At 43.6% G+C, this 27,143-nt stretch overlaps 1 protein-coding gene across 2 annotated transcripts in view; it reads left to right on the top strand.

Moving 5' to 3' along the window:
* Ptprb (protein tyrosine phosphatase receptor type B) overlaps positions 1-27,143 on the top strand; it is a 113,150-nt gene that overhangs the window by 60,281 nt on the left and 25,726 nt on the right. For both annotated transcript variants that reach the window (XM_028877960.2, XM_028877959.2), the window contains 11 exons: positions 608-871; positions 5,425-5,688; positions 10,136-10,399; positions 11,236-11,499; positions 11,932-12,201; positions 15,648-15,911; positions 18,046-18,309; positions 19,816-20,097; positions 21,281-21,559; positions 22,103-22,252; positions 24,977-25,220. In XM_028877960.2, coding sequence (XP_028733793.1) covers positions 608-871; positions 5,425-5,688; positions 10,136-10,399; positions 11,236-11,499; positions 11,932-12,201; positions 15,648-15,911; positions 18,046-18,309; positions 19,816-20,097; positions 21,281-21,559; positions 22,103-22,252; positions 24,977-25,220 — 2,809 coding nt within the window. The remainder of the gene's footprint in view (positions 1-607; positions 872-5,424; positions 5,689-10,135; positions 10,400-11,235; positions 11,500-11,931; positions 12,202-15,647; positions 15,912-18,045; positions 18,310-19,815; positions 20,098-21,280; positions 21,560-22,102; positions 22,253-24,976; positions 25,221-27,143) is intronic.

Below are 27,143 nucleotides of genomic sequence, written 5' to 3'. Positions count from 1 at the left end.
GCTTTACAAAGGGATAGAGCCTCCAGGTGAGCTTTCTATTAAACGCCCCAGGAATAAAACAAACAAACAAACAAAAAATAAATAAATAAAACAAAAACAACAAAAAACCTAGTCACATGAAAGTCAAAGGCAACCCAGAGTCTAAGTTCTTCAGAAAATCCGAGTAATTTTTCTCCTTTACCCTCAAGTATCTTTGTTTTTGTCTGTTTGGTGAGTTTGTTTTAATGAGTTTGGTTCAAAGTGATTAATTTGGACTGTTAAAGTCTATGTTCCCTTTCCCACCAAGACCCTCCCGGCATACTCCCATAAAATGCCTCCTAAAACACTCCCTACACAGAAACCCCGTAGTTACAGTGGCGGCTTGCTTGGGTTATGAGGCGTCTAAAAGGCCTCCTTGTGGGGTTTTTGTTTGTTGGTTGGTTTTTCCATTAGCCTTCTGGCGAAAGGATGGTTTGTCTTCCCAAAGCCGCTAGAGATCCTGGTACCTCCTTAACTCCCTGTGTCAACTCAGATCTCCCAGTCCACAGTTTTCATTGAGCACAATGGTTAACTCAGATTTCTGATTCCGTTTTCTTTGACGATTCTTCCTCTTTTTTTGAACTCGCAGTCCCTTCCAGTGTGAGCGGGGTCACCGTCAACAACTCCGGCCGTAATGATTACCTCGGCGTTTCCTGGCTGCCAGCGCCTGGAGACGTGGATAACTATGTGGTGACCCTCTCCCACGATGGCAAGGTGGTTCAGTCCCTCAGCGTTGCCAAGTCTGTGAGTGAGTGTTCCTTCAGCTCCCTCACCCCAGGCCGCCTCTACAATGTGACCATAACCACCAGGAGTGGCGATTACACAAGTCACGCCTTCAGCGAAGAACGGACAGGTAAGAATCTTGAGGGTAGAGGGCTCTGCAGACACATGACGCTCTGTAGTTCTGAGCATCATGGACCTGCAGTGGTCCTAGATAAAAGGCAGTCAACATCACAAAATTGCTCTGGAATCTTTCTATTTTAACTGAAAACAACAACAAAAACCAAAACCCTCAATATGTTACATTTACAGGAAGACTGCCCTAGCTTTTATAGCCAGAACGCATATTATATTTAAATAGGACAATAAATATTTCTGTCTGTGGAGTGTTCTTTGGGTACCAGAACATGGGTTCATATATACTAACTAGTCCTCACACAGTCCTTTCTGAGATAGTCATTATTATTCCTATTTTACAGATTAGGAAACCAAGTGTTAAGAAGATTAAGTCAGGGACTAGAGAGATGGCTCAGTGGTTAAGAGCACTGGCTGCTCTTCCAGAGGACCCAAGTTCAATTCCCATCATCCACATGGCAGCTCACAACTGTCTGTAACTCCAGTTCCAGGGTGGTACCCAACCCCCTTGTACAGATGTACATGGAGGCAAAACACCAATGCACATAAATTTAAAAAAACAAAAATGAAAAAAAAAAAAAGAAAGTTAAATCATTTGCCCAACTGTTTATTACTATTGTTGAGCACCTAGGACCTTTTAGATCTTGGGTTTAAACTTAGGTCTGATTCACTCCAGAGCCTACAAAGCTCTCAGCTCTATAGTCTTTCCCAAAATACGTGTCGGTCAAGACTACTGTGCCTCCTTTGCACACAAGGTAAAAATGGTACCCTTTATAGTTCCTAGACTAGGGAGCAAAATTCTTAGCAGATGAATGACAGGTCTTTGATGTGCCGGAAGGAACTAAGTATAGATAGCCACTGTTTTTCCCGATGCAGTCACACTTTTCTGGGGTTTACTTCTGAAATTTCTGCTCAAGGTTGACATCAATATTTTGTCAAGTCTTTCCCACTGGACTCTGGGTTGGCCCTTGCACCTGAAACAACTCTTTTCCCATGATCGCCTGGCACAATGACATCATCCTGTTAGTGAGCCTAGATGCTGCGGCTAAGTAGGAACTTCCTGGGAGAGGAACAATCAGAATCAAGGGTTTCCACCCGATTGCCTACAAGGAGACCCTAGAAACATAGTGACCCATAAAGCTGTGAGGAGTAAGAAAGGGTTGGTAATTTCTTTTAATGCTTGTTTTCATTATTTTTTAATTATGTGTGTCTTTGCGTGGATATATGCATGTGAGTGCAGGTGCTCATGAAGTCTAGAAGAGGGGGTCAAATCCCCTGGAGCTGGAGTTGCAAGTGGTTGTGAGTCAGCTGGTACGGGTGCTGGGAACAAATTCAGGTCCTCGATAAGAGCAGTAAGCACTCTTGACCTCTCAGCCATCACTGTAGCCCATGCATCTTTGAGGATGAAGTACATAGCTGTCTATCTCATAGACTTGGTGCCTCCGGTCCCCAAATAAGAGCCACCTGCTTGCATGGTTACTGAATGCTACCATTGAAATGGTCCTCTGGCTTCTTATTTGGAGATCATGAAAATTCCAGAAACCAAGTGTGGCTTTTCCAAGGTCACGTGTCTCAGCTGTGGCAAAGTTCAGCTATTATATCAAACGAGACTTAAAAGCACTATTAGGGAACAGAGATTTTCTCTACCACCAAATAACCTAAAGTTTAATTATACCGATAATTACAGCTGTGACTTAGACCTGAAGAGCCGATATTCACTCCCAGAGTAGCCTTATTGAGCATCATATTGATCAACTCGGGGCCTTAAACTGACTAGGAATTAAGGCTATGTCTCTTAACTACCCATCTGCGACTTCCTGTCCACCCACCTCACTAGAATTCTCTATCCACATGACTCTAATATTGCAAGGCCTTTTGCTAAGATTTTTCCCAAATGTGAGAAAAGCTATTTTCTGCTCAAAACAGCATCTTGACTCTTGAACAGTGTGAACTTGGATTTTGTGCCTGACTGACAGAGGCCAATGACTCTAACAGGAGGCTCGTGTCTGAGTTGCTGCGGGGCTGATTTGGGCTGGCTGTCTTAAGGCTCTTTAACGTTTCTAATGCTCTTCTCCTCCATGTGGGCCAACAGACCAATGTTTCTAATCCCGCGTCACGTCCTCTCACTGTGCATTAAGACAGTCCTCACAAATGACTTCCAGTTCCACCTACAGAGTCCTTTATTGACTTAGCACCTTGCTCGGCTACTTCGCCTTCCTGTGGTAATTGCTTTGCCTCCAGTAAGTTGTCAAGATCACTGACCATTCTTAGTCTGTGCATACAGTGCCATTTCAGAATGTCTCATCTCTGCCATGGCTAAATGCTGACAGAACTCTAATTGGTCTCAGGTAAAGCCCTGTCTTTGTTCCAGATCTGTGGTGTACTCTGTTCTAATATAAAGCCGATCAGTAAATATAACCCAACAGAAGATATTAATACAACCTGTATAAAAGCATCATAAAAAAATAGAGTTTAAGTGCCAAAAATGATGGAGTTTCTGGCTGTTTTGTGACTTGGGAGAAAGCAAAAGAAAAGGACATGGGCTGGCATATGCCAGAGCAGACATCCTGTGACGTAAACCCAACTCCTCCAGGCCTAGAGGTGTTCAAAGGAGCTAAAAAAGACAGCTAACTGGAAGAGAGGCTTGGTGCTCTGGATCAAGTATAGGCCTCTTGCCAATGCTTCCCCCTGTGAATATCCACGTCTGCTTCTAATCAAATAGAAAGAGACGTGGGGGCAGAGACGGCTCAGTCAGCAGAATGACGGCCGCGCAAACATGAGGACCCGAGTTTGGATGTCCAGTACCCACATAAAGGCTTGGCATGGTGCCACACATCTGTGACCGTCGAACTTGGGGCCTGGGCTGGGGGAGGCAGAAACACGCGGATAGGAGCTAACCGGCCAGCCAGCCCAGCCAGATTGACAAGTACTAGGTGCAGTGAGTGACCCTCTCTCAAAAAATAAGGTGGAGAACAGTCAAGGAACGTGTTAGGCCTCTATATTTGCTCGAACACACACACACACACACAAATACACACACACACATACATACACACACACACATACACACACACACACACACACACACACACACACACATTGTGACATGAATATACACCTGACACACAAGAGAAAGAGGACCTGTCATTTATTCTTGAATCAAAATTCAGCCCTAAATTGAAAACTAAACCTCCTTTAACACCAGAATGGCTTCATTTTGCAGTGTTCCTAGTTAAATGCATTCTCCTATTCACAGAGAAGGAAAACATCAGCCCATGGAATCATTTGTTTATATATCTATTGGAAAGAGACTCAGGTTGACAAAATAGCATTAGTCATAGTTCTTTCTTCAAAAAAAGCACACGCCAGTTGACACTTAGATTTTTCTAGGCATCTCGCTAGTAATTTTTATGAATTTAAAATGGCATGAGAAAAAGCTGCCTAAAATAAAAGCTAGCTAGGACGTTGACAGTAATCTGTATCCAATCACATGGTTCATGCCTGACTAATCCATCCCACGATAGCCAACGTCCTGACTCATCATGCTCATCTCTTTCTTGTATATCTTACTTACGTACAGTCCTAGTTTAATAAGGCTTTAATTTCTCACATGTTTTAACATAAGAAGGCATTTTATGTATGTAAGAAGTAAGTAGCGGGGTGGTGGTGGTGGTGGCGGCGGCGGCGGCGGCGGCGGCAGTGGCGGTTCACGCCTTTAATCCCAGCACTCGGGAGGCAGAGGCAGCAGAAGCAGGTGGATCTCTGTGAGTTCGAGGCCAGCCTGGTCTACAAAGTGAGTTCCAGGAAAGGCGCAAAGCTACACAGAGAAACCCTGTCTTGAAAAACAAAACAAAACAAAAAAAAAAAGTATGTAATCTTTCAGGGACTTGTATTTTCAAAATTATCATTGTGTTGCTTAGATTCACTCACAGTTCATATTTTGATATGAAAAGCAAGAGACCCAAAATGTCTGTGTTTCGAGTTCATAAGAAATGAATTGTGAGAACTGTGTGATAGTTCACAGTGTACACACAGCAGTTCAATATGTAATCTCTGTGGAAGGACATGAAAGACATCTTCTCCCATAGCTGGCTGGGTCCAGTGTTCTATTTTGCCCAAGGAAAACAGAATATCATTGCACTGGGGTCTGGTTTTCTTTGGTGACTAGTGACTCCTAACATCTTTTTATATATGTACTCATACAGGTTTCCTTTTTTTACAGTTTTCTTTTGAGTTTTTTATACTTTTCTTGGTAACTTGAGTCACCAAGGTATGCTGCGGTCATTAATATCTGCCCCATCCTTCATATTAGGCACTAGCTATTATTTTAATGTTTCATCTTATAAGAGGCATTCTATTGGTTATTATTAGATTAGAATGCATTCATCAGGTTTTGCTAAAAGGTCATTTTAAGTAACATAACTATATTTCCCCTTTGTGATATACAGGTCTGAGATTTTCTTTTAAATGCACACGATAAAAAAAAAAAAGCTAGCTTATTTGTTTTATTGTCTCAAGTTGGTATCTTTGATCAGCTGCTCTCTTTTCCAGTGCCTGACAAGGTCCAGGGAATCAGCGTCAGCAACTCTGCCAGGAGTGACTACTTAAAGGTGTCCTGGGTCCACGCCACTGGGGACTTCGACCGCTATGAAGTCACCATCAAAAACAAAAACAGCTTCGTTCAAACCAAAAGCATTCCAAAGTCAGAAAACGAGTGTGTATTTGTTCAGCTCATCCCTGGACGCCTGTACAGTGTCACAGTCATTACCAAAAGTGGACAGTATGAAGCTAGTGAACAAGGGAATGGAAGAACAAGTAAGTGGAGGGGTTATCAGAAGTACAGGTGACCAGACTAGGAGTTAAGTTCATGGAAACCCCGAGTTTCTTCTGCTTTCTGACTGCTCAACTATAGTCCCAATAACTCTCCCCTCAGGCTGTGGGAGGCCAGCTCCCTCCTCTTCAAGGGTTCTTAAAAGGAGGAGAGAGGGATAAGAAAATATTAGATAGAAAGATAGCAAAGAGGAGAAAGACAGAAAAAGGACAGCTTCGGGAGGACCTGGGTCAATACCCAATGGCCTTTTCCATTTATTCAAAAGGGCTTTTTATAACATGCCAAGGGGCGGGGCAAAAGACCTCTCCCTTGCTAGATCAAAACACACCGCACAGCCAAGTGCAGACCCTTCCAAACACCTGGTAACCACGCCCGCGGTCAAATCATCCCCTTATGCAGCCCTGCTGGGTAAAGCAAGCTCAGATTCTGGGACCCTGAGTAAGTTCTCACTAGGAAACCTCTATGAGTCTCCACAGCTCCCCCTTCTTAATATTTTAAAGGGCCCCTCAGACCCCTCAGATAGACTGTGTCTGTCTTAGGTCATCTTCTTCTTCATTAATTGGCCTTACCCATCATGGAGATACATTGCTACGCTGCTCAGGACATTGAATTTGACCAGTCCCTTGCTGCTGTATAATAGTTTCCATCTTTTGCCACATGGAAGGCCATTGACTGGCAGTAATAACAGACACATCCACACCAGTGTCTAGCAGGCCAGAGCTTTTTCCGTTTATAACCAAAGTGAGTTCTGGATGCTGTGGACCTATGGCTTGCAGCCGATAGGCATCTGATGAACCAAATCCAGCTTCTCCTCTCTTATCCCTTTTAACTGGATTTCTTGTTTGCAACTGAGGAAGCAAAATTAACTGTGCAAGTCTCTGGCCTGTCTTTATTACAGAAACTCCACTAGGTGAGTGAGTCATCACCTTAATCTCACCAACATAATCAGCATCAATCACTCTGGGAGCAACAAAGACACCCTGCATGGTGGTACTACTTTCCCCCAGCAATAACCCTACAGTGCCTTCCAGCAAAGGCCCATAAACCCCAGTGGGGAGGGTCTACATCCCCATTGCAGGATTAAAACTGCATGGATGGAAGACCTGAGATCTAATCCAGCACTGCCTGGGGTTGCTCTGTAGAGGTCCTGAATAAATTTCTTTGCTGGGAGACAGACTGCAGAATTACTGCAAAAATCTACTCTGTCGGGACCTGGGGCTGACCCCTCCGTCTGTTTTCCTGAAAAGGATTCCCCTGGGTATCCATCCTTGATAGACATTCACTAGCCCAATTCTTCCCTCTTTTGCATCTCAGGCACCATCCAGGTTCCTTATTTGCCCTTAAGCCTTTTCCCCTTTCAGGAGACCTCTTGACCTGGTGTTCTATCTGGTCACACCAAAAGCAGCTTCCCAGTGGTCTGACAGCTTCCCCTTGCCTTGAGTCATAATTTCTTTGCTGGTAAAGAACATCCTTGACTGTTTTTCCCTGTAATGCTGCAGCCATGACTATCTCCTGATTATACAAGGGCCCTCCGTACATATCTGAGCAAAGTTGAATATAGTCAGAGATGTTTCCTTTCTTTCTAAAATGTCTCAAAGCAGCCTGACAGGTGGCATGAGCATTTTCATAGGCGAGCTGTTTAACAAGCAAAAGTCCAGCTTCTGCATCCCCAATTAACCTGCCTGCTGTCTGCATTAGCCTAGAGACAAAGTCCTGAAACAATTCATCAGGCCCTTGCCTTATCTTTGATAAATCCTCAGTCTGTCTTCCAGATGATGGAAGCTTATTCCAGGCCCTTTGGGCAGCTGCATTAACCTGAGCATACACTGCCACATCAAAATTTAAATGCTGACCTATCTCCCAATAAAGACCTTCTCCAGTAAGCATATCAAAAGTAATGGGAATCTGTTGGACCCAATTTATTTCAGCTGTGGCCTGACATTGCTCTACAAACTCACTTTTCCACAATAAATAATCTCTGCCTGACAGGCAAGCTCTGGCCATCTGTTTTCAATCCCCAGGAGACAAGGCTTCTAGACCTAGGCTTTCTAACAAAGCAAAAAGTAAACAGGATGCTCGGGCCATATTGGTTGCATGCATTTTTTAGTTCCTTAAGTTGTTTAAATGGAATCAGAACATGCACCCACATGATATTACCCTGGGTGTCTTGCTGCTCAATCACAGGGAACATTCGAAATTGCACCTCCTTCCCTCTGCTAGCTGCTTCTCTAATATTGGCTTGAAAGGGCTTGAAAGGTTTTGTTTCTCTTGTGTCCACCTCAGGGAAAATTCCCCCCTGCTGCTCAGGACTCAGATCCCAACTTTTCCAAATTAGTGCTCACAGGCCAAAAGCTTCCACTGGGATCTTTTCTGGCCCATGCTCCTCAAAACGTTGTTGCATTTCGACCCCAATTCTCCCCCCATGAGTCTGCATCCAGAGTCCCATAGTCGGAAAACCAAGGACACAGTTCCTCTGTGAACTCCAAGAACCTCTGTACTTATTGCTGTTCTACCTTAACTCTTGTATTTTTCAAACTCTACAAGTGAATATACAAACATCTGCCTACTATTTCCCTGCCCCATAGTGGCTTTTCTTTCTCAGAATGCTAAGACCACAGTGGCTGCTCATTTTTTGACACACTTTTCTATACACAAGGTCTGGTCCTAGGGAAATTCTACTCTTACCCTAAGTTTCTTCCTATACCATATCCCTATACCGAAACCCTGTAATTGTTTGTTTATTTTTTTGAGTAAAACCAAAACTTATTCTAAGCCACAGTCATCCTAGAGTCCTCCCTGCCATATAGCATCCCTGGTTCTGTGGGTTGCAGTCTGATTGTTCATTGCTTTATATCTAGAATCCACTTATGAGAGAGTACATACCATGTTTGTCCTTCTGGGTTTGGGTTACCTCACTCAGGATGATTTTTTCTAGTTCCATCCATTTGCCTGCAAATTTCATGCTGTCATTGTTTTTTCTCTGCAGAGTAGTACTCCATTGTGTATATGTACCACATTTCCTTAATCCATTCTTCAGTTGACGAGCATCTAGGTTGTTTCCAGGTTCTGGCTATGATAAATAGTACTGCTATGAACATAGTTGAGCACGTTTCTTTGGGGTATGATTGAGCATTCCTTGGGTATATGCCCAAGAGTGGGATGGCTGGGTCTTGAGGTAGATTGATTCCCAGTTTTCTGAGAAACCGCCATACTGATTTCCACAGTGGTTGTACAAGTTTGCATTCCCACCAACAGTGGAGGAGTGTTCCCTTTGCTCTGCATCCTCTCCAACGCAGACTGTCATTGGTGTTTTTGATCATTGCCATTCTGGCAGGTGTAAAAAAAAAAAACCTGTATTTTTACCTAATTTAGTAGATAGAAATTGAGAAAGAGAGAGAGAGAGAGAGAGAGAGAGAGAGAGAGAGAGAGAAACCTAGACACAGAGAGAAAGTTGCTGCAGCCTAACTTTCACTACTTGTTCGGCTTAACTTTTAGCCACTCTGCTTTATCTTTATACAGTTTTACTCCCGAGGAATAGAATACCATTGCTTAATCCTTAATTCATAACTGGACATGTCCAACTGCTTCCACGGTGCCCCTACTCTTTCTTACTTATTTCCTCTGTACCCAAGTCCCAAGTTCTGGTGCCCTCTGTGGGAGGCCAGCTCCCACCTTTTCAAGGGTTCTTATGAGGAGGAGAGAGGGATAAGAAAACATTAGATAGAAAGATAGTGAAGAGGAGAAAGACAGAAACACTAGATAGCTTTGGGAGGACCTGGGTCAATACCCAACATCCTTTTCCATTTATTCAAAAGGATTTTTTATAACAATGCCGAGGAGCAAGGCAAACGACCTCCTTGTTAGATCAAAGTGCACCTCACAGCCAAGTGCAGACCCTTCCAAACACCTGGTAACCACGCCTGTGGTCAAATCATCCCCTTATGCAACCCTGCTGAGTAAAGCAAGCTCAGATTCTCAGACCCTGAGTAAGTTCTCACTAGGAAACCTCTGTGGGTCTCTACATTGGGCTTACATCATTCAGCTAAGCAATGGCCTACTATTATAGAATATTTATTGGTAGATAAAAGCAAGCAGAGTGAGGGAGGAAAAAAAATGTGTTTCATTTTTCTTCCCTGTCTTCTTACATCAAGACGTTAAAATTCTAGACATCTTGTTTTATCTTCTGACTGAGAGCATAACTCATAATTATATTCTACCAACATGTAACATATAAGATTTATGTCAGGGGGGAGGGGGGGAATTACAACTTAAGTAGTTGCTTTCAATTTTTCTTACTTAATTATGTATGAAGTAACTCAAGATTTTCCAGCAGGAGAGAGATGTTTGGCAGTTCCTTGAGTGTGATTCATAGATTGTGTAGGTAAACTCGATCAGTCCCATACCTCAAATATCTTTCATTTCTCTCCCTAGTCCCAGAGCCTGTGAAGGACCTCAAACTACTCAACAGGAGCACCGAAAACCTCCATGTGACTTGGTCACTAGCCAATGGGGACGTTGACCAGTATGAGGTCCAGCTGCTCTTCAATGACATGAAGGTCTTTCCTCCTATTCACCTTGTGAACACTGCAACTGAGTATCAGTTCACCGCCCTCATACCAGGGCGCCATTACAAAATCCTTGTCCTGACCATCAGTGGCGATGTTCAGCAGTCAGCCTTCATTGAGGGCCTCACGGGTAATTTGAAGTACTGTTCTTGAGCCTGAGTGGGCACAGTGATGTATTTAAGATATTAGATAATGCAAGTATTTAGATTAAGCCTTAGATAAATGAGGGATTGCAAGAAGCATAACGTTGTCCTGAGAGTGATAATGATATTATCAAGGAAAGATTGACAAAAGTATATTATGATATGGATGTGACAAGGAACCTTTCAGAGAAATAACACCAAATGGATATGCCTAACTGGGACTTCTGGGACACACAGATTATATTATACATTTAGTAAATAACTCTCCTGCTGGGGTGTCAGTTCTTTGGAATTCTTTTAGTAGCTATCATACTTTTTAAATAATTAAGTTGACAGCTTATTGGGGGACAGCCCCACAGCAATGTATATCCTGTCCAGTCTTCATAAACCTATGACTCATTACTATCATCACCATTGACTTTTTTTTCTTATGAAGAAATTTATAGAGGTTAAATAATTTGCCTATTATCATGTAGCTAGTAAATAAGAAAACCAAGTCTTGGATAGTCTAACCACCTCTCAATATATGGCTAATGTTTTCATTTCTTGATCTGCGTCTGAACTTTCTCCCCTTAACTTCTGTTCCAGCAGAAGAGTTGACGGGGAAATTGGTATTTTTTTCCACATGCATTCTTTCAGAAATGATAAACTATTCAAAAGCATAACCTAGGGAGGCCCTAGGGATGGAGCCCAAAGCCTTGCATGATAGACAAGATCTGTATTATTGAGCCACATCCCCAGAGTAGCTTGGAAACTTTAGTTGAATATCCCCACAGTTCATTTTTTTTTTAATGATAGTTTTTAAATTTCTTTTCTTTTCCAGTTCCCAGTACTGTCAAAAATATTCACATTTCTGCCGACGGAGCCACAGATAGATTGATGGTAACCTGGACCCCTGGTAGCGGAGATGTTGACTCCTATGTGGTATCAGCATTCAGGCAGAGTGAGAAGGTTCAATCTCAGACTATATCTAAGCACATCTCAGAGCACACTTTTCACAGGCTGGAAGCCGGGGCCAAGTACAGGATCGCCATTGCTTCTGTCAGTGGGTCCCTGAGCAACGAGATAGATGCACCCGGGCAGACAGGTGAGCTCATAGCTGGTGAAGAACCAGATAGTAGAGTGATCCATGGTTCTCTATAGTAGAACAGTGAATGAATGGACTTAGTAAACTGATACAAATCTAATTTAAAACTACCTACATGTGTATATTTCTTGGTAGTTTCATGAGCATTTCTCATCTTTGTACTTTTTTGTCTTAATAGAGGTTTTTTTTTTTTTTATTACATGTGCTTGGGGAAAAATGTACACTTACTAAAAGATGTTTCCAGCTTTATTTATAGACAGAACTCTTCAGAACTATACACTTTCCAAAATTTCATTTTGTTTTTTCAAAATTATTTTTAAGGAAGGAAAGCGTAGTTGTGCGCTTTGGTTTTAGAAGATTTTTCCTTAATTGAGTATTTTTCCCCTGAATGGTCGAACCTGAGTTTTCTTGCTTTTTCTTGTTTCTTCGAAGTCCCCGCGTCCGTCCAGGGGGTCGCCGCAGACAATGCCTACAGCAGTAACTCCTTAACGCTAAGTTGGCAGAAAGCCGTCGGTGTGGCGGAAAGATACGACATCCTGCTTCTAAATGAGAACGGGGTTCTCCTGAGCAACACGTCGGAGCCGGCTACCGCTAAGCAGCACAAATTTGAAGACCTGACGCCGGGCAAGAAATACAAGATGCAGATCCTCACCGTCAGCGGAGGCCTCTTCAGCAAGGAAGCCCAGGCTGAAGGACGAACAGGTAGGTGACACAAGGTCATGTTTGGGCTAGCTATCTCCTTGTCTGCCTCGGTGTAGACGCTGTAAGGTGAGGGAGCAGAGGCCACGCTGGGAGAAGACGCATAGCTCTCGACGCAGTAGTCGAGTCCATCCGGACTGCACACTTCCACATCAGCCAGCCAGTCCACACAGGCTTTAGCACGCCATACTCCAACTCTGATTCGTCACTGAAACCTGTTCTGTTAGTTTACTATTGCCGCTGCCGACGTGGCTACAGACTTGATCGTTTGAAAGAGTGCAAATGTATTAGCATATCGTCCTCAAAGTCAGAAAGTGGGGATAAAATAAGCTGTCAGGTGGCAACAACATATTTTCTAGGTTCTTCAGGGAGACATTCTTTCTTTTCAACCGCTATACCTGTCTCTGTCCTCATCTGCTCCCTCCAACTTTGGAGGACTCTTGTTCCAGGACTTCAAGCGGGCACCACAGAGCAGTTACCATGGTTCCCTGCCACGCCTTGCATCCAGCTCCATGAGGGCCAGCCTCAAACGGGGAGCCAGTGCTCATGTTTTCTGCCTCGGTGGTTCTCTGCTGCTTTCTCGTCTGTAGCCAGTCACTTGGGAGCCCCTCCAACCAGCCAGAAGTGCTAAAAACCAGCTCTTCTCAAACTAGTCCAAAAGTCAGAAACAGAGAGAATTCTTCCAAGGTCATTTTAACTGATACCATAGCCAGATAGGAATACAACAAAAAGAGTTGATAGACTAATATCTCTAATGAACATAGACACAACACTCAGCAGAACACTAGCAATTCTAACCCAACAAGACCAAACAAGACTGTTCATCATAACCAGAGGATTTCCCTTGTGGATGCTAGAACAGTTCAATACCTGCAGATCTGTGCATAAGCTCTCCATAATACAGGGAAAGCATTCAATGCCATTCAACTTCTGCTCATGATTTAAAAAAAAAAAAAAAGAGTGGACAAATTGGATCTAGGAGCATAATAAAAGCCATACATAACATTTGGCCAACATCATACTGAATGAGAGGAAAGTTGAACTTTCCACTAAGATCTAGAACAGTGGTTCTCAACCTTCCTAATGCTGCAACCCTTAAATCCAGCTCCTCAGGCTGTGGTGACCCCCAACCCTAAAATTATTTCATTGCTACTTCATGACTGTAGTTTTGCTACAGTTATGAATTGTAATGTAAATATCTGTGTTTTCCAACGCTCTTAGGTAACTGTGAAAAAAATTGTTCAACCTTCTAAAGGGGTCAAGACCCACAGGTTGAGAACCACTGCTCTAGAACAAGACAAAGATGTGTAACCACACTACCCTCATACAACATAGTACCAGAAGTATTCATCAGAGCTAGTTAGCAAGAGAAAGAAAGGAAAGGAAAAACCACACAAGTAGGGCGAAAGTTAAATTATCACTGCTTGTGATTATGATTTTACCTTAAAAAAAAAAAACCTCTAGAGTCCACAAAAGACTGTTAGAATAGATAAACAAATTCAGTAAAACTGCAGGATGCAAAGTCAGCATACAAAAACAAAAATCAAAACATTTTAGTATATCACAACAAAACTCCTAAAAAGGAAATAATGAACAGAATGCCATTCACAATAGTTACAAAGAAAGCAAAATACACAGAAAGGAATTTACCTAAGAGAGTGAAAGGCCTCTACAATGGCAATTACAAGTCTCTGGTAAAGGGAATTGAAAAGGAAACACAAACACAAAATTGGAAAGACCTCCCACATTCATGGGCTATAGGGAAGGAAGAATATTGCCGAAATATCCATCCACCTAACATGATTTGCAGCTTCAGTTCAATACCCATCAAAATACCAATGGCATGTTTCACAGAACTAGAAAAACATTCTAAAATTAGTACAGAAGCACAAAAGATGGAAAACTGGCTAAGACAATCTTGAGTAAAAGGAACAGAGCTGGAGGTATAATACTAGCTGTCTTTAAAATATACTCTAAAGCCATAGTAATCAAAACAGCATTACAGTGCCATAAAGAACAGTCATACTAACTCATGGATTTCAATGAAGCATCCAGAAATAACCTCACATAATTTGCGGCCAACTGAGTCTTAGCAATGGTGCCAAGAACATTACTGGGTAAAAGGCAATACTCCCTTTAATAAATAGTGCTTAGAAAATGGAGTATCTATAAGTAGAGATTGAAACATGGCCCATATATCCTGCCCTATACAAAAATAAGTTCAAAATGGATCAAATACCTAATTGGTTGGGTTTTTTGTTTGTTTGTTTGCTTGCTTGCTTGTTTTGAGACAGTGTCTGACTCTGTAACCTTGACTGGCCTGGTCTGAGTGCTGGGATTAAAGGCACTCACCAACATGGCCAGCCTCACAGACTTCATTGTAAGACCTCAAACTATCAAGACAACAGGAAAACAATTCAAGACACCAGTGTGGCCAATTACAATTACTGGTGGGGTGGGAGTAGGGATGGGGGAGGGAAGTGGGGGGAGATGGAGCTGGGGAGGTTATATGAAATTGAGAAGCTTCTATACAACAAAATAAGCAGTCACCATAACGAAGCGGCAACCAAAAGAATTAGGGAAATGTTGGTGACGCTGACAAAGGATTTTTATCCAGAATGTATAATGAATTTGAAAATTTAATAACAACATCTACAAATTATTTCATTTATAATAGACAAAGGATATGATCAAATAGTTCTTTAGGGGGTTGGATTGGTTTCTGTGTGTGGGTTATTGTGTATTTGCTTTTGTTTGTTTGGTTTGGTTTGTTTTTTTAAATTTTTTATTGATTCTTTGTGAATTTCACATCATGCACCCCAATCTCACTCATCTCCTCATTCCTCCATATCTGTCCTCCACCCTTGCTATCTCCTCCACCAAAAGAAAACAAAAAATTAAAAATAAGAGTTAAAAAATTTTTCACCATGGTAGCTATGGTGTGTCACACTGTCACATATTTATACCCTTTGCCCAAACAGCTTTACTTATATATGTTCAGGGCAATGAGTCATTGGTCTGGTTAGAGGTCTCTGGCTTCTGCTACGCTATCAATACTGGATCCTCACTGGGACTCCTCTCAGAGTCCTGTTGTTGCCATGTGTCATGAAGATCCTGCAGCTTTGGGTCTGTAGGACAGGCCCCTTCACTCGCTCCAGCAGTTCTTAGATGGAGTGGGTGTTTGGATAGGCCAATCAGAGCTTGTCTGGAGCACAAACCTATAAAAATCAGAGACAGAAACGTGAACTGGAAAGGGCTGTCACCAAGGTCTCTTAGGAAAACCCCACCCTAGGAGGCTGCTGTTTGCATCTATTGGACATCAACATATCTTAAAGGCAGGGATGATGCATGCGTTTGGGGTTGAATGTGTCCACCAAGGTGTTGATCCTGGACTGTGTCAGGGACATGCCGAAATGCTGACTCGTTCTCTTGTTCCTTGACTCTTCCAGTCCCGGCGGCTGTCACCAATCTGAAGATCACAGAGAACTCCACTAGACACCTGTCCTTCAGCTGGACTGCCTCGGAGGGTGAGCTCAGCTGGTACAACATCTTTCTGTACAACCCAGACAAAACTCTTCAGGAAAGAGCTCAAGTCGGCCCATTAGTCCAGAGCTTCTCTTTCCAGAACTTGCTACAAGGCCGGATGTACAAGATGGTGATTGTTACGCACAGTGGGGAGCTGTCCAATGAGTCCTTTATATTCGGCAGAACAGGTGAGACCCAAGCAGGGATGGACTGGGAGGGAGGCGTCACAGTATCCACTGGGTCAGCCCTGACTTGTTCTTCTGTCCCTATTCTGTTCAGAGTAGAGCTTTATAGGAATGTGTGACCTTGAAACCTTTGACCCTAATTCAGACTAGGTGTGAGTTGTGTCTAGTTATTCCACTGGCTTCTGTTCCTTGGCCTCCACTTATTTGTCTGATGGGGTTTGTGAAAAGTTAACCCAGTTCCTCTACTTGCCAGCAAACTCGTCAAACAAGGGTTGTAACTCCTCACGACTCTAGTCAAGCTATTCCCTGCATCTTCCTACAGGGAATACATGGAAGGCAGAGCAGGTCCACAGAAGGTCAACTACAAATCACACATACACACGTAGGAATGTATGCACACACACACACACACACACACACAAGTACACACACATATGCATACACACACACATATATATATATATACACACATATACATACACAAACATATATACACACACACATACACACACATACACACACACACACACACACACACACACACACACACACACACACACACACATTGACCACTGTGTGTTGGAAACAGAGCCCTAGCTAAGATGAACAAGAGTTCCAGGAAAACAGGAGACAAAAATCTCTCTGGGCTACAAACAAGTCAAATCTTATTTAACTTCTTCCTCATTTGACAACTGTTCCTCAGTGCTTTGAGGTGCCAGGCACATGACTGACTCCTAGAAAATGGCAATGACCAAGAAGGACAGGCTTCTGGCCTTAGAGAGCCCCATGTGAGAAGAGAGGAGGGAAGAGAGTCAGGATTTTAAAGGGAGATGACTTTGAAAAATTCCATGAAATGAGCATGTGCAGACCACGGCTTAGTAAGACAGGACACTACTTTAAACAGAGGGATTTTTTTCGGCTGAGATCTGAAGGTGAGAGGAGACATGTGAAGATAGCACCCTATAGGCATTTAATGGAAATGTTCTATTTGTCCACCAAAAGGATTAAAAGAGAGCTGTGATCAGCTCAGACCACAAATAGCATTGCCTAGACGTTACCATTGGTATCAGTATGCTTGGTTGGGGGACCTGACATGTTAAGAAGCAGATAATGGAAGATGTGCATAGGCATGGTGGTTCGTGCCTTCAATCCCATCACTCAGGAGGCTATTGGTTAAAATATTAAGGCAACTCCACGTAGTTAAAAGGGAGGTTTATTTTGTGGGGTAACTTACAAGTGAAGGGATAGGTTACAGGGTCTGGGAAAGGTGTAGCACAGTCCGGCAGTATTCTCTGGAGAACTCTGCTTGGTCTACCTCCAGCGTCCAGGGTCCAGGAACCAAGAGAGCCAGCCCATCCGGATCCTGGGTCTTCAAGGGCCCTCTCTCGGCTCTGCCTTGTAGGCATGACAGTTACCGAAACCTCAATGGGGGTGGTCCTTCCATATCAAAGCTGGAACATCTACCCACTCCAGGAGGCTGCGGAGGGAGCATTATAAGTTTGAGCATTTGAGCTACATAATAGGATTCCACATGAGAGATGGGAAAAAGGAATCTCCAACAAATCATCATTATCCAAAGAATACCAGCTTAAAAAAAAAAACATGGAATATATTAGCATTGTAACTTGTTTATGTATTAGCAGAAATGACTCTGACCACCTCTTTTTCTAAACTAAGGTTGTGCCCGTATAGACTTTGACAAGAAAGAAAATGATATAACTGAGAACCTAAAGGCAGATGGCACAGTAAAGAAACTCAGAGGGTGGTTATGGGATGGTTGCTGCCAGAGAGGTGGGTGGGGCTAGAAGAAGCTGGAACCATTTCCTGGGTCTTTTGGAAGGTAACTGGTACATTGTCTCCTGGTATTAATCGGTCCTGAATATTTCATTGGACCTGTTTACCAGGGTGCCTATGCCAACAGGAAGAATTTCCACCTGCTTTGATTCAGTTTAATTTGTACCCATTGCTACCCCACACGAGCCTCAACATGAGCAGTCTGACCCATGAGCACGAACCGAGTCCACAGTGCACAGGACTGAACCATGTCCTAGCCAGCATAGGCTAGATTCTTAGCTGTGGATCAACACAGTTTTGCACCATGGTTTCATTCTCAGTGTGAGTTTTTCTCTTCTTCCAGTCCCAGCTGCCGTGAACCATCTCAAAGGATCCAATCGGAACATGACAGACAGCCTTTGGTTCAGCTGGAGTCCTGCCTCTGGGGACTTTGACTTCTACGAGCTGATTCTCTACAATCCCAACGGCACAAAGAAGGAAAACTGGAAAGACAAAGGCCTGACAGAGTGGCGCTTTCAGGGTCTCGTGCCTGGAAGGAAATACACGCTGTGTGTGGTGACTCACAGTGGGGACCTCAGCAATAAAGTCACAGGGGAGGGCAGGACAGGTAAGAAGCCCAGCCAAGCGCTGGTGAGGAGTGACTTCTAGAGATGTATTTTGACTATGATTTTAATGATAAGACGGCTCCTCAGGGGGTCAAGCTTGCTCGAGCATGAGGAGCTAAGTTTGAATACCCAGAACCCAAGTAAAGTGGAGCATGGGAGCATATGTCTGTAATCCTAGGACCCTCCTCAGGCAAGGTGGGAGGAGGGGACACGGGAAGCTTGTGAGCCAGACACCCTGGCATATACAGGGGCAGACAGCAAAGAGACTCTGCCTCAATGGAGGTAAAGTGCCAAGACTAACATTCAACCCTGTCCTCTGACCTTCACACATTTACACATGCACTATGAGATGTATGCATGCTCACGTGCTCTCTCTCTCTCTCCCTCTCCCTCTCTCTCTCTGTTTCACACACACACACACACACACACACACACACACACACACACGGGCATACACATATGTCTGGACGTAATAAACACACACACACACAAAAGCACATAAATCTGCACACAATGGACACACACACATACACATGGGCATACACATAATGGACACACACATACACAGGCATACACATATATCTACACACAATGGACACACACATAGACACAATGGTAAGATAAAACCCATCTCTGCTTTGTATAAAAAGCACGAGGTTCTTAGTTTTGGACAGTCACTACTTACCTGCATGAAGCAAGGTAGATCACTGGGCATCTCACCCTCAGTTTTCACATCTGAAAAATGAGTATAATGATACACATCGTCGCTATGGACTAGTTAGTCTCTCCTATATACTGTTATGCCTTGAGTGCACACAAGGTGGGTGTATCCCACCTTGGAATCTGTCTTAGTTGGGGTTTCTATTGCTATGAAGAGACGCCATGACCACAGCAATGCTTATAAAAATTTTTTTAACTGGGTAGCTCACTTACAGTTCAGAGGTTCAGTCTGTTATCGTCATGGTGGGACATAGCAGCATGCAGGTAGACACGGTGCTGGAAAAGTAGCTGAGAGTCCTACATCTTGCAGGCAACAGGAAGTGGTCTCAATATAACACCAGGGGAAGCTTGAGCAAAAGAGACCTCAGTGACACACTTCCTCCAACAAGGCCACACCTACTCCAAAACAGTGCCGCTCCCTTTGGGGGACATGTTCTTGCAAACCACCAGAGAGTCAGTCTACGAGACTATTTAAAACTGGACACAATAAAACTGAATCCCAGCCCTTTGCTTCCAAATCTGATGGAGTACTTTCCTACACACATAACCCACTCAGGATACATTCACGCTCTGTAGCACCCTGGTAAGGAAACTATGGGTATGAATATTTAAAGAAAAGACCCAAAATGCTAGGTAGTCCCTTATGCATAATAACTACTATAAAAGAAAGCTTCTACATCTATTGTGATCATGATCATTATAGTAGATCTTACGTCACTCAATGCTCTGAAACTATATGTTATGTCGCAAATTTGATTATGTGATTTCCCATTTTATTTTACATATAGCCCCAAGTCCCCCCAGTCTTTTGTCATTTGCTGATGTTGCAAACACTTCCTTGGCCATCACCTGGAAGGGGCCCCCAGACTGGACAGACTACAGTGACTTTGAGCTGCAGTGGCTCCCCCGAGACGCACTTACTGTCTTCAACCCCTACAGCAACAGAAAATCAGAAGGACGCATTGTGTATGGGCTCCGCCCAGGGAGAGCCTATCAGTTCAGCGTCAAGACTGTCAGTGGAGATTCCTGGAGAACATACAGCAAACCAATCTCTGGCTCTGTGAGGACGAGTACGGCTTGTCTTGCTTCTCTTGGCTTCTGGATGGGATGGGAGGATCATCTTACTCCAGCGGGGCTTGGGTTGAATCCATAATCTTACTCAAGATGGCTGGACTTGGATTCAGAGAGAGAGAGAGAATACATATTATCTCCTGTTCGGTAGAGAGTAGGCAAGATTAGAGGATGGAGATGGGAGGATCATGAGTCACTACAGTTATTTCCCAGCCTCCTCTTCAGCAGAGGTCATGTTTATTGAGTAATGACTCTGCCAGCCAGGGTTCTAGATGTCCCAGGTGGTTGGCAGAGCTGGGAAGTCATTTGTCATTTGTCTAGAAGTGTTGGTACGTAGACTTTGTATTCAGGCTGGAAGCTTCCCCTTTCATCTCTAAGCTACCTTGCCTCGGCTTCCAACCAGGCATTTTCAGTGTGCTCACGGGCATTTCCAACCATACTAGTAACTTTCTTCTTCGTTTTTGTGGGGCTTTTATTGTTGTGTTGTTTTCATTTGGGTGTGTAGTGTTGAGGAGAGAACCCTTGGCCTCACACATGCCAGGCAAGTGCTAAGTCACCTAGCCACGCCCTTAGTGACATTTCCAACTATTTCTTTTGCATGTATGTTTATTTATCTATTTATTTTTGTGTGTGTTCTCATGAGTATGCATGCGTGTGCATGTCACAGCAAACATGGATGTGGAGGTCAGAGGACAACTTGTGGAAGTCAGTTGTCTCCTTATAATCATGATTCCAGGAAATGAACCCAGGCCATCAGGCTTGGTGGCACGCCCCTTTACCTGATGAGCCATCTCACTGGCCCCATTTTGACTTTAAACTTTTTTGTTTGTTTGTTGTGTTTCAAGGCAGGGTTCCTCTGAGTAGCCCTGGCTGTCCTGGAACTCTCTCTCTCTGTAGACCAGGCTGACCTTAAACTCAGAGATTTGACCGCCTCTACCTCCTGAGTACTGGGATTAAAGGCGCGTGGCACCACCACCTGCTTTAAACTTTTTTTTTTCAAAGTGCAGACCAGCAGCCAGAAAATTTCCTTGAAGATCCTTAAACATATTTCCACCAAAAAGCAATTCACTAAATTCTGGGGACTGCGTGTGTACATCTCAGAGATAGTTCTCTCCAAGAGTGCTTGAGGAAATGATTCTCCCACACTCCTGAACTCTTGTCTTTTCCCCTTTGCACCTCCAGAGCCAGACAAGATACAAAACCTGCACTGCCGCCCCCAGAACTCGACAGCCATCGCTTGTTCTTGGGTACCGCCCGACTCCGACTTTGATGGGTACAGCGTTGAGTGCCGAAAAATGGATACCCAAGAAATCGAGTTTTCCAGAAAGCTGGAGAAAGAAAAATCTCTCCTCAACATCATGATGCTAGTGCCTCACAAGAGGTACTTGGTGTCCATCAAGGTGCAGTCAGCCGGTGTGACCAGTGAGGTGGTTGAAGACAGCACCATCACTATGATAGACCGTAAGTGTTCCCAGAGGTCTGCACGGGACCTCCTGCCGCACCCGGGAGAGGACTGCGCATCTCTCTTGGTCGTTTCCAGCACTCCCGCTCTCTTGCACACAGTCCACATGTACATAGCCCTGTGTCATTACTACTTGGAGAAGAGGATCAAATGACTCCAGGAAAATGGAGACATTTGTCTGGGTGAAGTTCTCCAATAGCAATAAGAAAGTGCCCAAACAAGTTGGGATTCAAGCATATCACCTTGCCTGATCTAGCTAGTCCATAACGAGTGGGGCTTTTAAACAATTTGGTGCTACAACTTGAGGAAATCCTGCAGAGGAGCCGCCTCTTTCATTAAGCTTAATGTGCCACCGCAAATGGTTTCCTCTGCCTACTTCTGTTCAGGGGAGGAGGAGGATTTCTTCTCGGAGGCTGTAATCACACTCTCCGGGCGGCGGCGCACAGAAGCTGGGGCGACTGCAGACCTTCACCTCCCTGACCTGTTCAGGAGGTGAAAGCAGCCCCCGTGGTGACCCCTTCTTGACCCCACCGCTTTTTCAGGCCCTCCCCCGCCACCTCCGCACATTCGTGTGAGTGAGAAGGATGTGCTGATCAGCAAGTCTTCCATCAACTTCACTGTCAACTGCAGCTGGTTCAGCGACACCAACGGAGCTGTGAAATACTTCGCGGTGGTGGTGAGAGAGGCTGACGGTAAGCCGCGGTGAATTCATGAACCAACGACACAGCGTCGCCTTCTTGGAGGTCGCCTGAGGGCTCCTTCAATGACGACGTTTGAAGAGTAGAAAAATTACATTTTTAACATTCATGTCTGTGTCTGCTGGATACAGGGAGGTACAAGTAAAGCTGCCCGGAGACTCCTTGGGCAATGAACCCTGTTATCTTTAGGCATAATGAGAGGAGCATGATAACAGTAACAATAACAATAACCGTTGAGCTGAACAGAGTTGTCCATACTTACAAGCTCAGTACTCAGGAAGCTGAGACAGGACGACTACTATGAGTTCAAGACCATCCTTATAACTATGTAGCAGGATCTGTCTTTTTAAAAAAAAAAGTAAAGGTAATTTTTATAGCCCTTACTACTTCTCAAGCTCTGTTGGAAATGCTTGAGTATCCTCCTAGCTACCCAGCAATCTTGTTTATTCCTTTTTTTAAAAAATCTGCCATCATATAGCAGCACATCTCAACTCTTTATCTCTCTCTGTCTCAAATGCCTCTGATGGCCACATACTCCCAAACTATGCATCCATTCACGAAAATTCCCAAAAGCTTGCAAGAGAGAAAAGATATATTTGAAGTGTCACCTCCTTTACTGAATTTTGTTTGCTTGATCTTACTGTTGCTTGTTTTTGGTGACAGGATTTTTTTTTTTTTTTATGTAGTCCAGTCTGGTCTTACCCTCACTTTGTAGTCTAAGCTGACCTCAAACTCATGAGTCTCCAGCCTCAGTTTCCCCACTGTTTGGATTACAGACATATTACCACACCCAGCTTTTAATTTTTAACAGTATGTCAATATCTAGTTTTGGAGCATATGCAGGGACTACCCAGTTTCCACAGACTGGATAAATGCTATACAATCGCTATCATTATACACAACTGAACTTTAACCTTTAGAGTTTATTATAACACATTCTGTCAAATTGCCTGTGTGGGTGCCGTATCGGGGGTACACGTGTTCAAGTATTCATTTACTGTTCAGGTCCTAAGTGTTGACTCTCCCAAATAGATCCCAGTGTGCACAGTGACAATAGTCCATTTCACCTTCCTTATTTTTCTCAAAATGATTCAAGGTGCTATACATGAATTTCCCTAATCATCTCTGACAACCTTTGAGCCATTTATGGGTTAAATGGGAATTCTTAAACAGGACAAACACTGGAACAGTTTCCAGACTAAATGGTATTTTAGTTTAACTGGGTATTTCACAGTCTATGTGGTTTTACGTTCTATTTAGTTGTATGAAATTGGTTATGCATAATTAATTAAATAATTTCGAGGGTCACTGGCGCATCCCCGATTTCCTCACACCCTGTAACTGGAGATGAATTTGTGAGCTGTGAATAAACTTTAGGTGGGCAGCAACGAAGATAATGTGTTTCCACATCATGTGTATCTAGGGCAGGGACCAAAACCTCACAACCAGCAGGGCAGCCAACCTTCTACTCCACAGACAGGTAGATTTCCATTACTAGTGTCCACAGAGTTGAGCGATGGTCCCTTGGTACCCAAAGAGAACAGTCCATCCATATACACTCATCCTAAAGGCAATGTTCCCTTTCACTTCAACTGTTGCCAACGAAATAATGTCTCCATTTCAGAAAAGGTAAATTAATGACCAAACAACCATCCAAATGCAAGAAGTCATCTGTCATCTGGGACTTCAGTACATTGGTCCCAAGGTCAGGGCTCTCCTGGCTAAAGGGCATGGAAGAAGGGATATATAAAAGGAGGAGCCCAGAGAACCTTTGAAAGGTAGCATCAGGGTTTCAGCTGGGTCCTTGGGAAGAGGAAGAGAGAAATAAAGGACCCCCAACTCTCTGTCTGGATCCTTTCTAAAATGTGGTCTGAGAATATAATATGGGGAGGAACTCAGTTCTTGGAATTAATCTCTCCTGGTCAGTTCCTTCTCTACCCTCAAATCTGCTTCCCTAGACACAGCATAAATAAAATGCCAATAAATCAGAAAAAAATATTTCTAAGATATACTCCAAGTGAGTGGATCTTATTAAAGTCCTAGGTGCTGTGATAAACCCACGTCTGGAAGGGCATCAGAGATATAATCCTGTCTCTATAATATTTTCCTTATTAATTATGCTTTTTGTTTTTCCTCAAGCAACATCAAAACTAGTTCACAGTGTCCAAGCAGGCTGGGTGGACAAGGAGGGTATTCTGGGAAGTGTTCAGAGTGAGCAGATAAATTTGAGGCAAGAACAAACTGTACTCAAGATGACATAAGAGTAAGATGTCTCTGGGTGTGCATGTTGTCCTCTAGAGGACAACTACTCTGCCTTAGGACACGATTTTTCTTATCTGTTCTCTGTCTCCCAGGTCATTGAGTTTCTGCAACTACAGTGAGTTTGGCCAGGCAGAGAGATTACTGAGTGGCTTCACTCTCTTGATGAGGCATCACCAAGCATCTGGAGCTATGGGATGTGTTATCATTTGATGTAATTGATTGATTTGGTAGTCTAGAAAACTGATGGTGTATTACATAACTATAACAATGATTATACTTATTTTAGAAACAATAGGTTCAAATAGCATGTTTTGAGATTGCCAAATCTCTATTATGGGCTAACCAAAGATGAACATGTAGCCTTAGAAATGCAGCACTCAAGACACACACACACACACACACACACACACACACACACACACACACACACCTTTAACTGTGGGCTTTCTCCTGCAGGTATGGATGAGCTAAAGCCAGAACAACAGCACCCTCTCCCTTCCTACCTGGAATACAGACACAACGCCTCCATTAGAGTCTACCAGACCAATTATTTTGCCAGCAAGTGTGCAGAAAGTCCCGACAGCAGTTCTAAGAGTTTTAACATTAAGCTTGGAGCGGAGATGGACAGCCTTGGCGGCAAATGTGATCCCAGTCAGCAGAAGTTCTGTGATGGACCACTGAAGCCGCACACCGCCTACAGGTTAGATACATTGCCATCATTTGCTAGAGAGATGTACTACGTTATGAGGTGCTCAGGCAGCTGAGCACTACCGTGCATATGAACTCCTGTAGATTAATAGCTTATGCTGCGCGAGTGTTCTATATTATAGAGAGTAATTTATAAAAGTTGGGCTCATGCCTCCATTCACAGATAATGTGCAAAGAGGGCTTCCCAAAGCATTGTGTGAAACACCGGGGGCTTTTAATCAATCATTCTTTCTCATGCAACTGCTTTAGCATTTGTCAAGAAATTTACGATGCTCACTGTTGTGAAAATCTTCAGATAGACCGAGTTGAGGGAGACCCAAACAATATGAAGCTCTATCGTACGTTTTGAATGAGACTGAAATCATACTTACTCTCCAAGGTGTGTAAGCACAAAAGTGCTCTACGGTCCAGACAGAACTCTTGAAGGGAGGCCTGCATGAATAGAAACACCTGTTCCCCACTGCAAGGTGGCAGATGAATGGAGCAGCTGTTTGCTGTCCGGTCCCCAGGAAGCACAGCTGTAGTCAGCAAGGGCCTTCCCACCCTAGGAATCTGTGGCATTCTTATTCTTCATTGTGGCTCCAAAAGCAAATAGAGTCACCCAATCAGCATCCTCCAGAGAAAGGAAACCTAAGCTCCTGTCTTGGATGATAAGGCTACAGACATCCAATTTTATTATTCCCTCAGGGGATGGATGTTCTCTGTTGGGTGTTGTGGCAAGTCTGGTAATCCAGGCAACATGGCAGCCAGTCAGATTCCCTGTGAGCCAGTGTGCATTCTGGTTGATCAGTGTCAAGCAAGGTCTTACTGACTCTTACATATTTTGAGTCCCACTTCTGAGACCAAGTAGAATTTTTTCTGCCAGTTTCCAAAGGAGATTGTAGCATATCATCACACCTAAGACAATTCTTTACCTCCCTCCACCAGCCCCAACTACAAAGGCAAGCAGATGGTTTCTCTAAAACAAAGGCTTTCTTTGGGTCAGAACTCCATGTAACCACCAGGACTCCACACAAGCTTGCTATTACTTCTCAGGCAAGACTATGGCCTTCTGGGTAAACATGAACAAACCCAGGGATCTATACTTCAAAAAGCCCATGGTTCTTCATAAAGGAGATCAGTTATTAGACAGAGGAGGCAAGATACACACACAGGATCAGAAACTGGGACCTTTCACTCTCTGTAGGAGTCAGGAGAGTCCTCGGTTCCTTGGTGATCTGGGTTCAAAGAACCTGAGCAAAATTATTCTGGGAACTGTTCTCCTGTAGAAGTGAAAGGCTAGGACTGTGCTTGTTCATTTGACTTAGAAAGACAGAAGGTGATGGGGTACTCCTCTCTGTCCAGAGAACTACAGGGTCTGCCTGGGACTAAACCCCATGATTTCAAGCCTTTCCCATTTTAACTAAGCACTTACCATGTCCCAGTGTGACCCTTAGTAACTATGGGACATGACACATGTCAGGTTCATTCTCAGCTAAGATCTTTAACCTCAGCTTAAGATCCTTTTCCTTATTAAATCAACAACATTCACATGTTAAACCAAGGGAAGCTTCTCTTTAGTATATGTGAACTGCCAGCACTACTACTCTGCATTATAAAGTGAAAGTTAAGGTTTCTTTAACATAAGCACTGGGGTATGGTGATAATCTATCTGATAATAAGATGGCTCCAGAAAGCTGGGCTTGGTAGACCAAGCCTTTAATACTAGCATTTGAGAGGCAGAGGCAGGGGGATCAAGAATTTGAGGATACTCTGGTGTCTTAGTTAGGGTTTTATTGCTGTAAGGAGATACCCTGACCATGGCAATTCTTCCCTCTCCCCCGCCCCATGGCAACTCTTATAAAAGAAAACATTTAATTGGGGCTGGCTTACAGTTAAGGAGTTTAGTCCATTGTCATCATGGTGGGAAGCATGG

This window comes from Peromyscus leucopus, chromosome 18, assembly GCF_004664715.2.
Source record: "Peromyscus leucopus breed LL Stock chromosome 18, UCI_PerLeu_2.1, whole genome shotgun sequence".
NCBI lineage: Eukaryota > Metazoa > Chordata > Mammalia > Rodentia > Cricetidae > Peromyscus > Peromyscus leucopus.
Note: the sequence above shows the minus strand (reverse complement) of the source record. Positions and strands in the feature narration are given on the sequence as shown.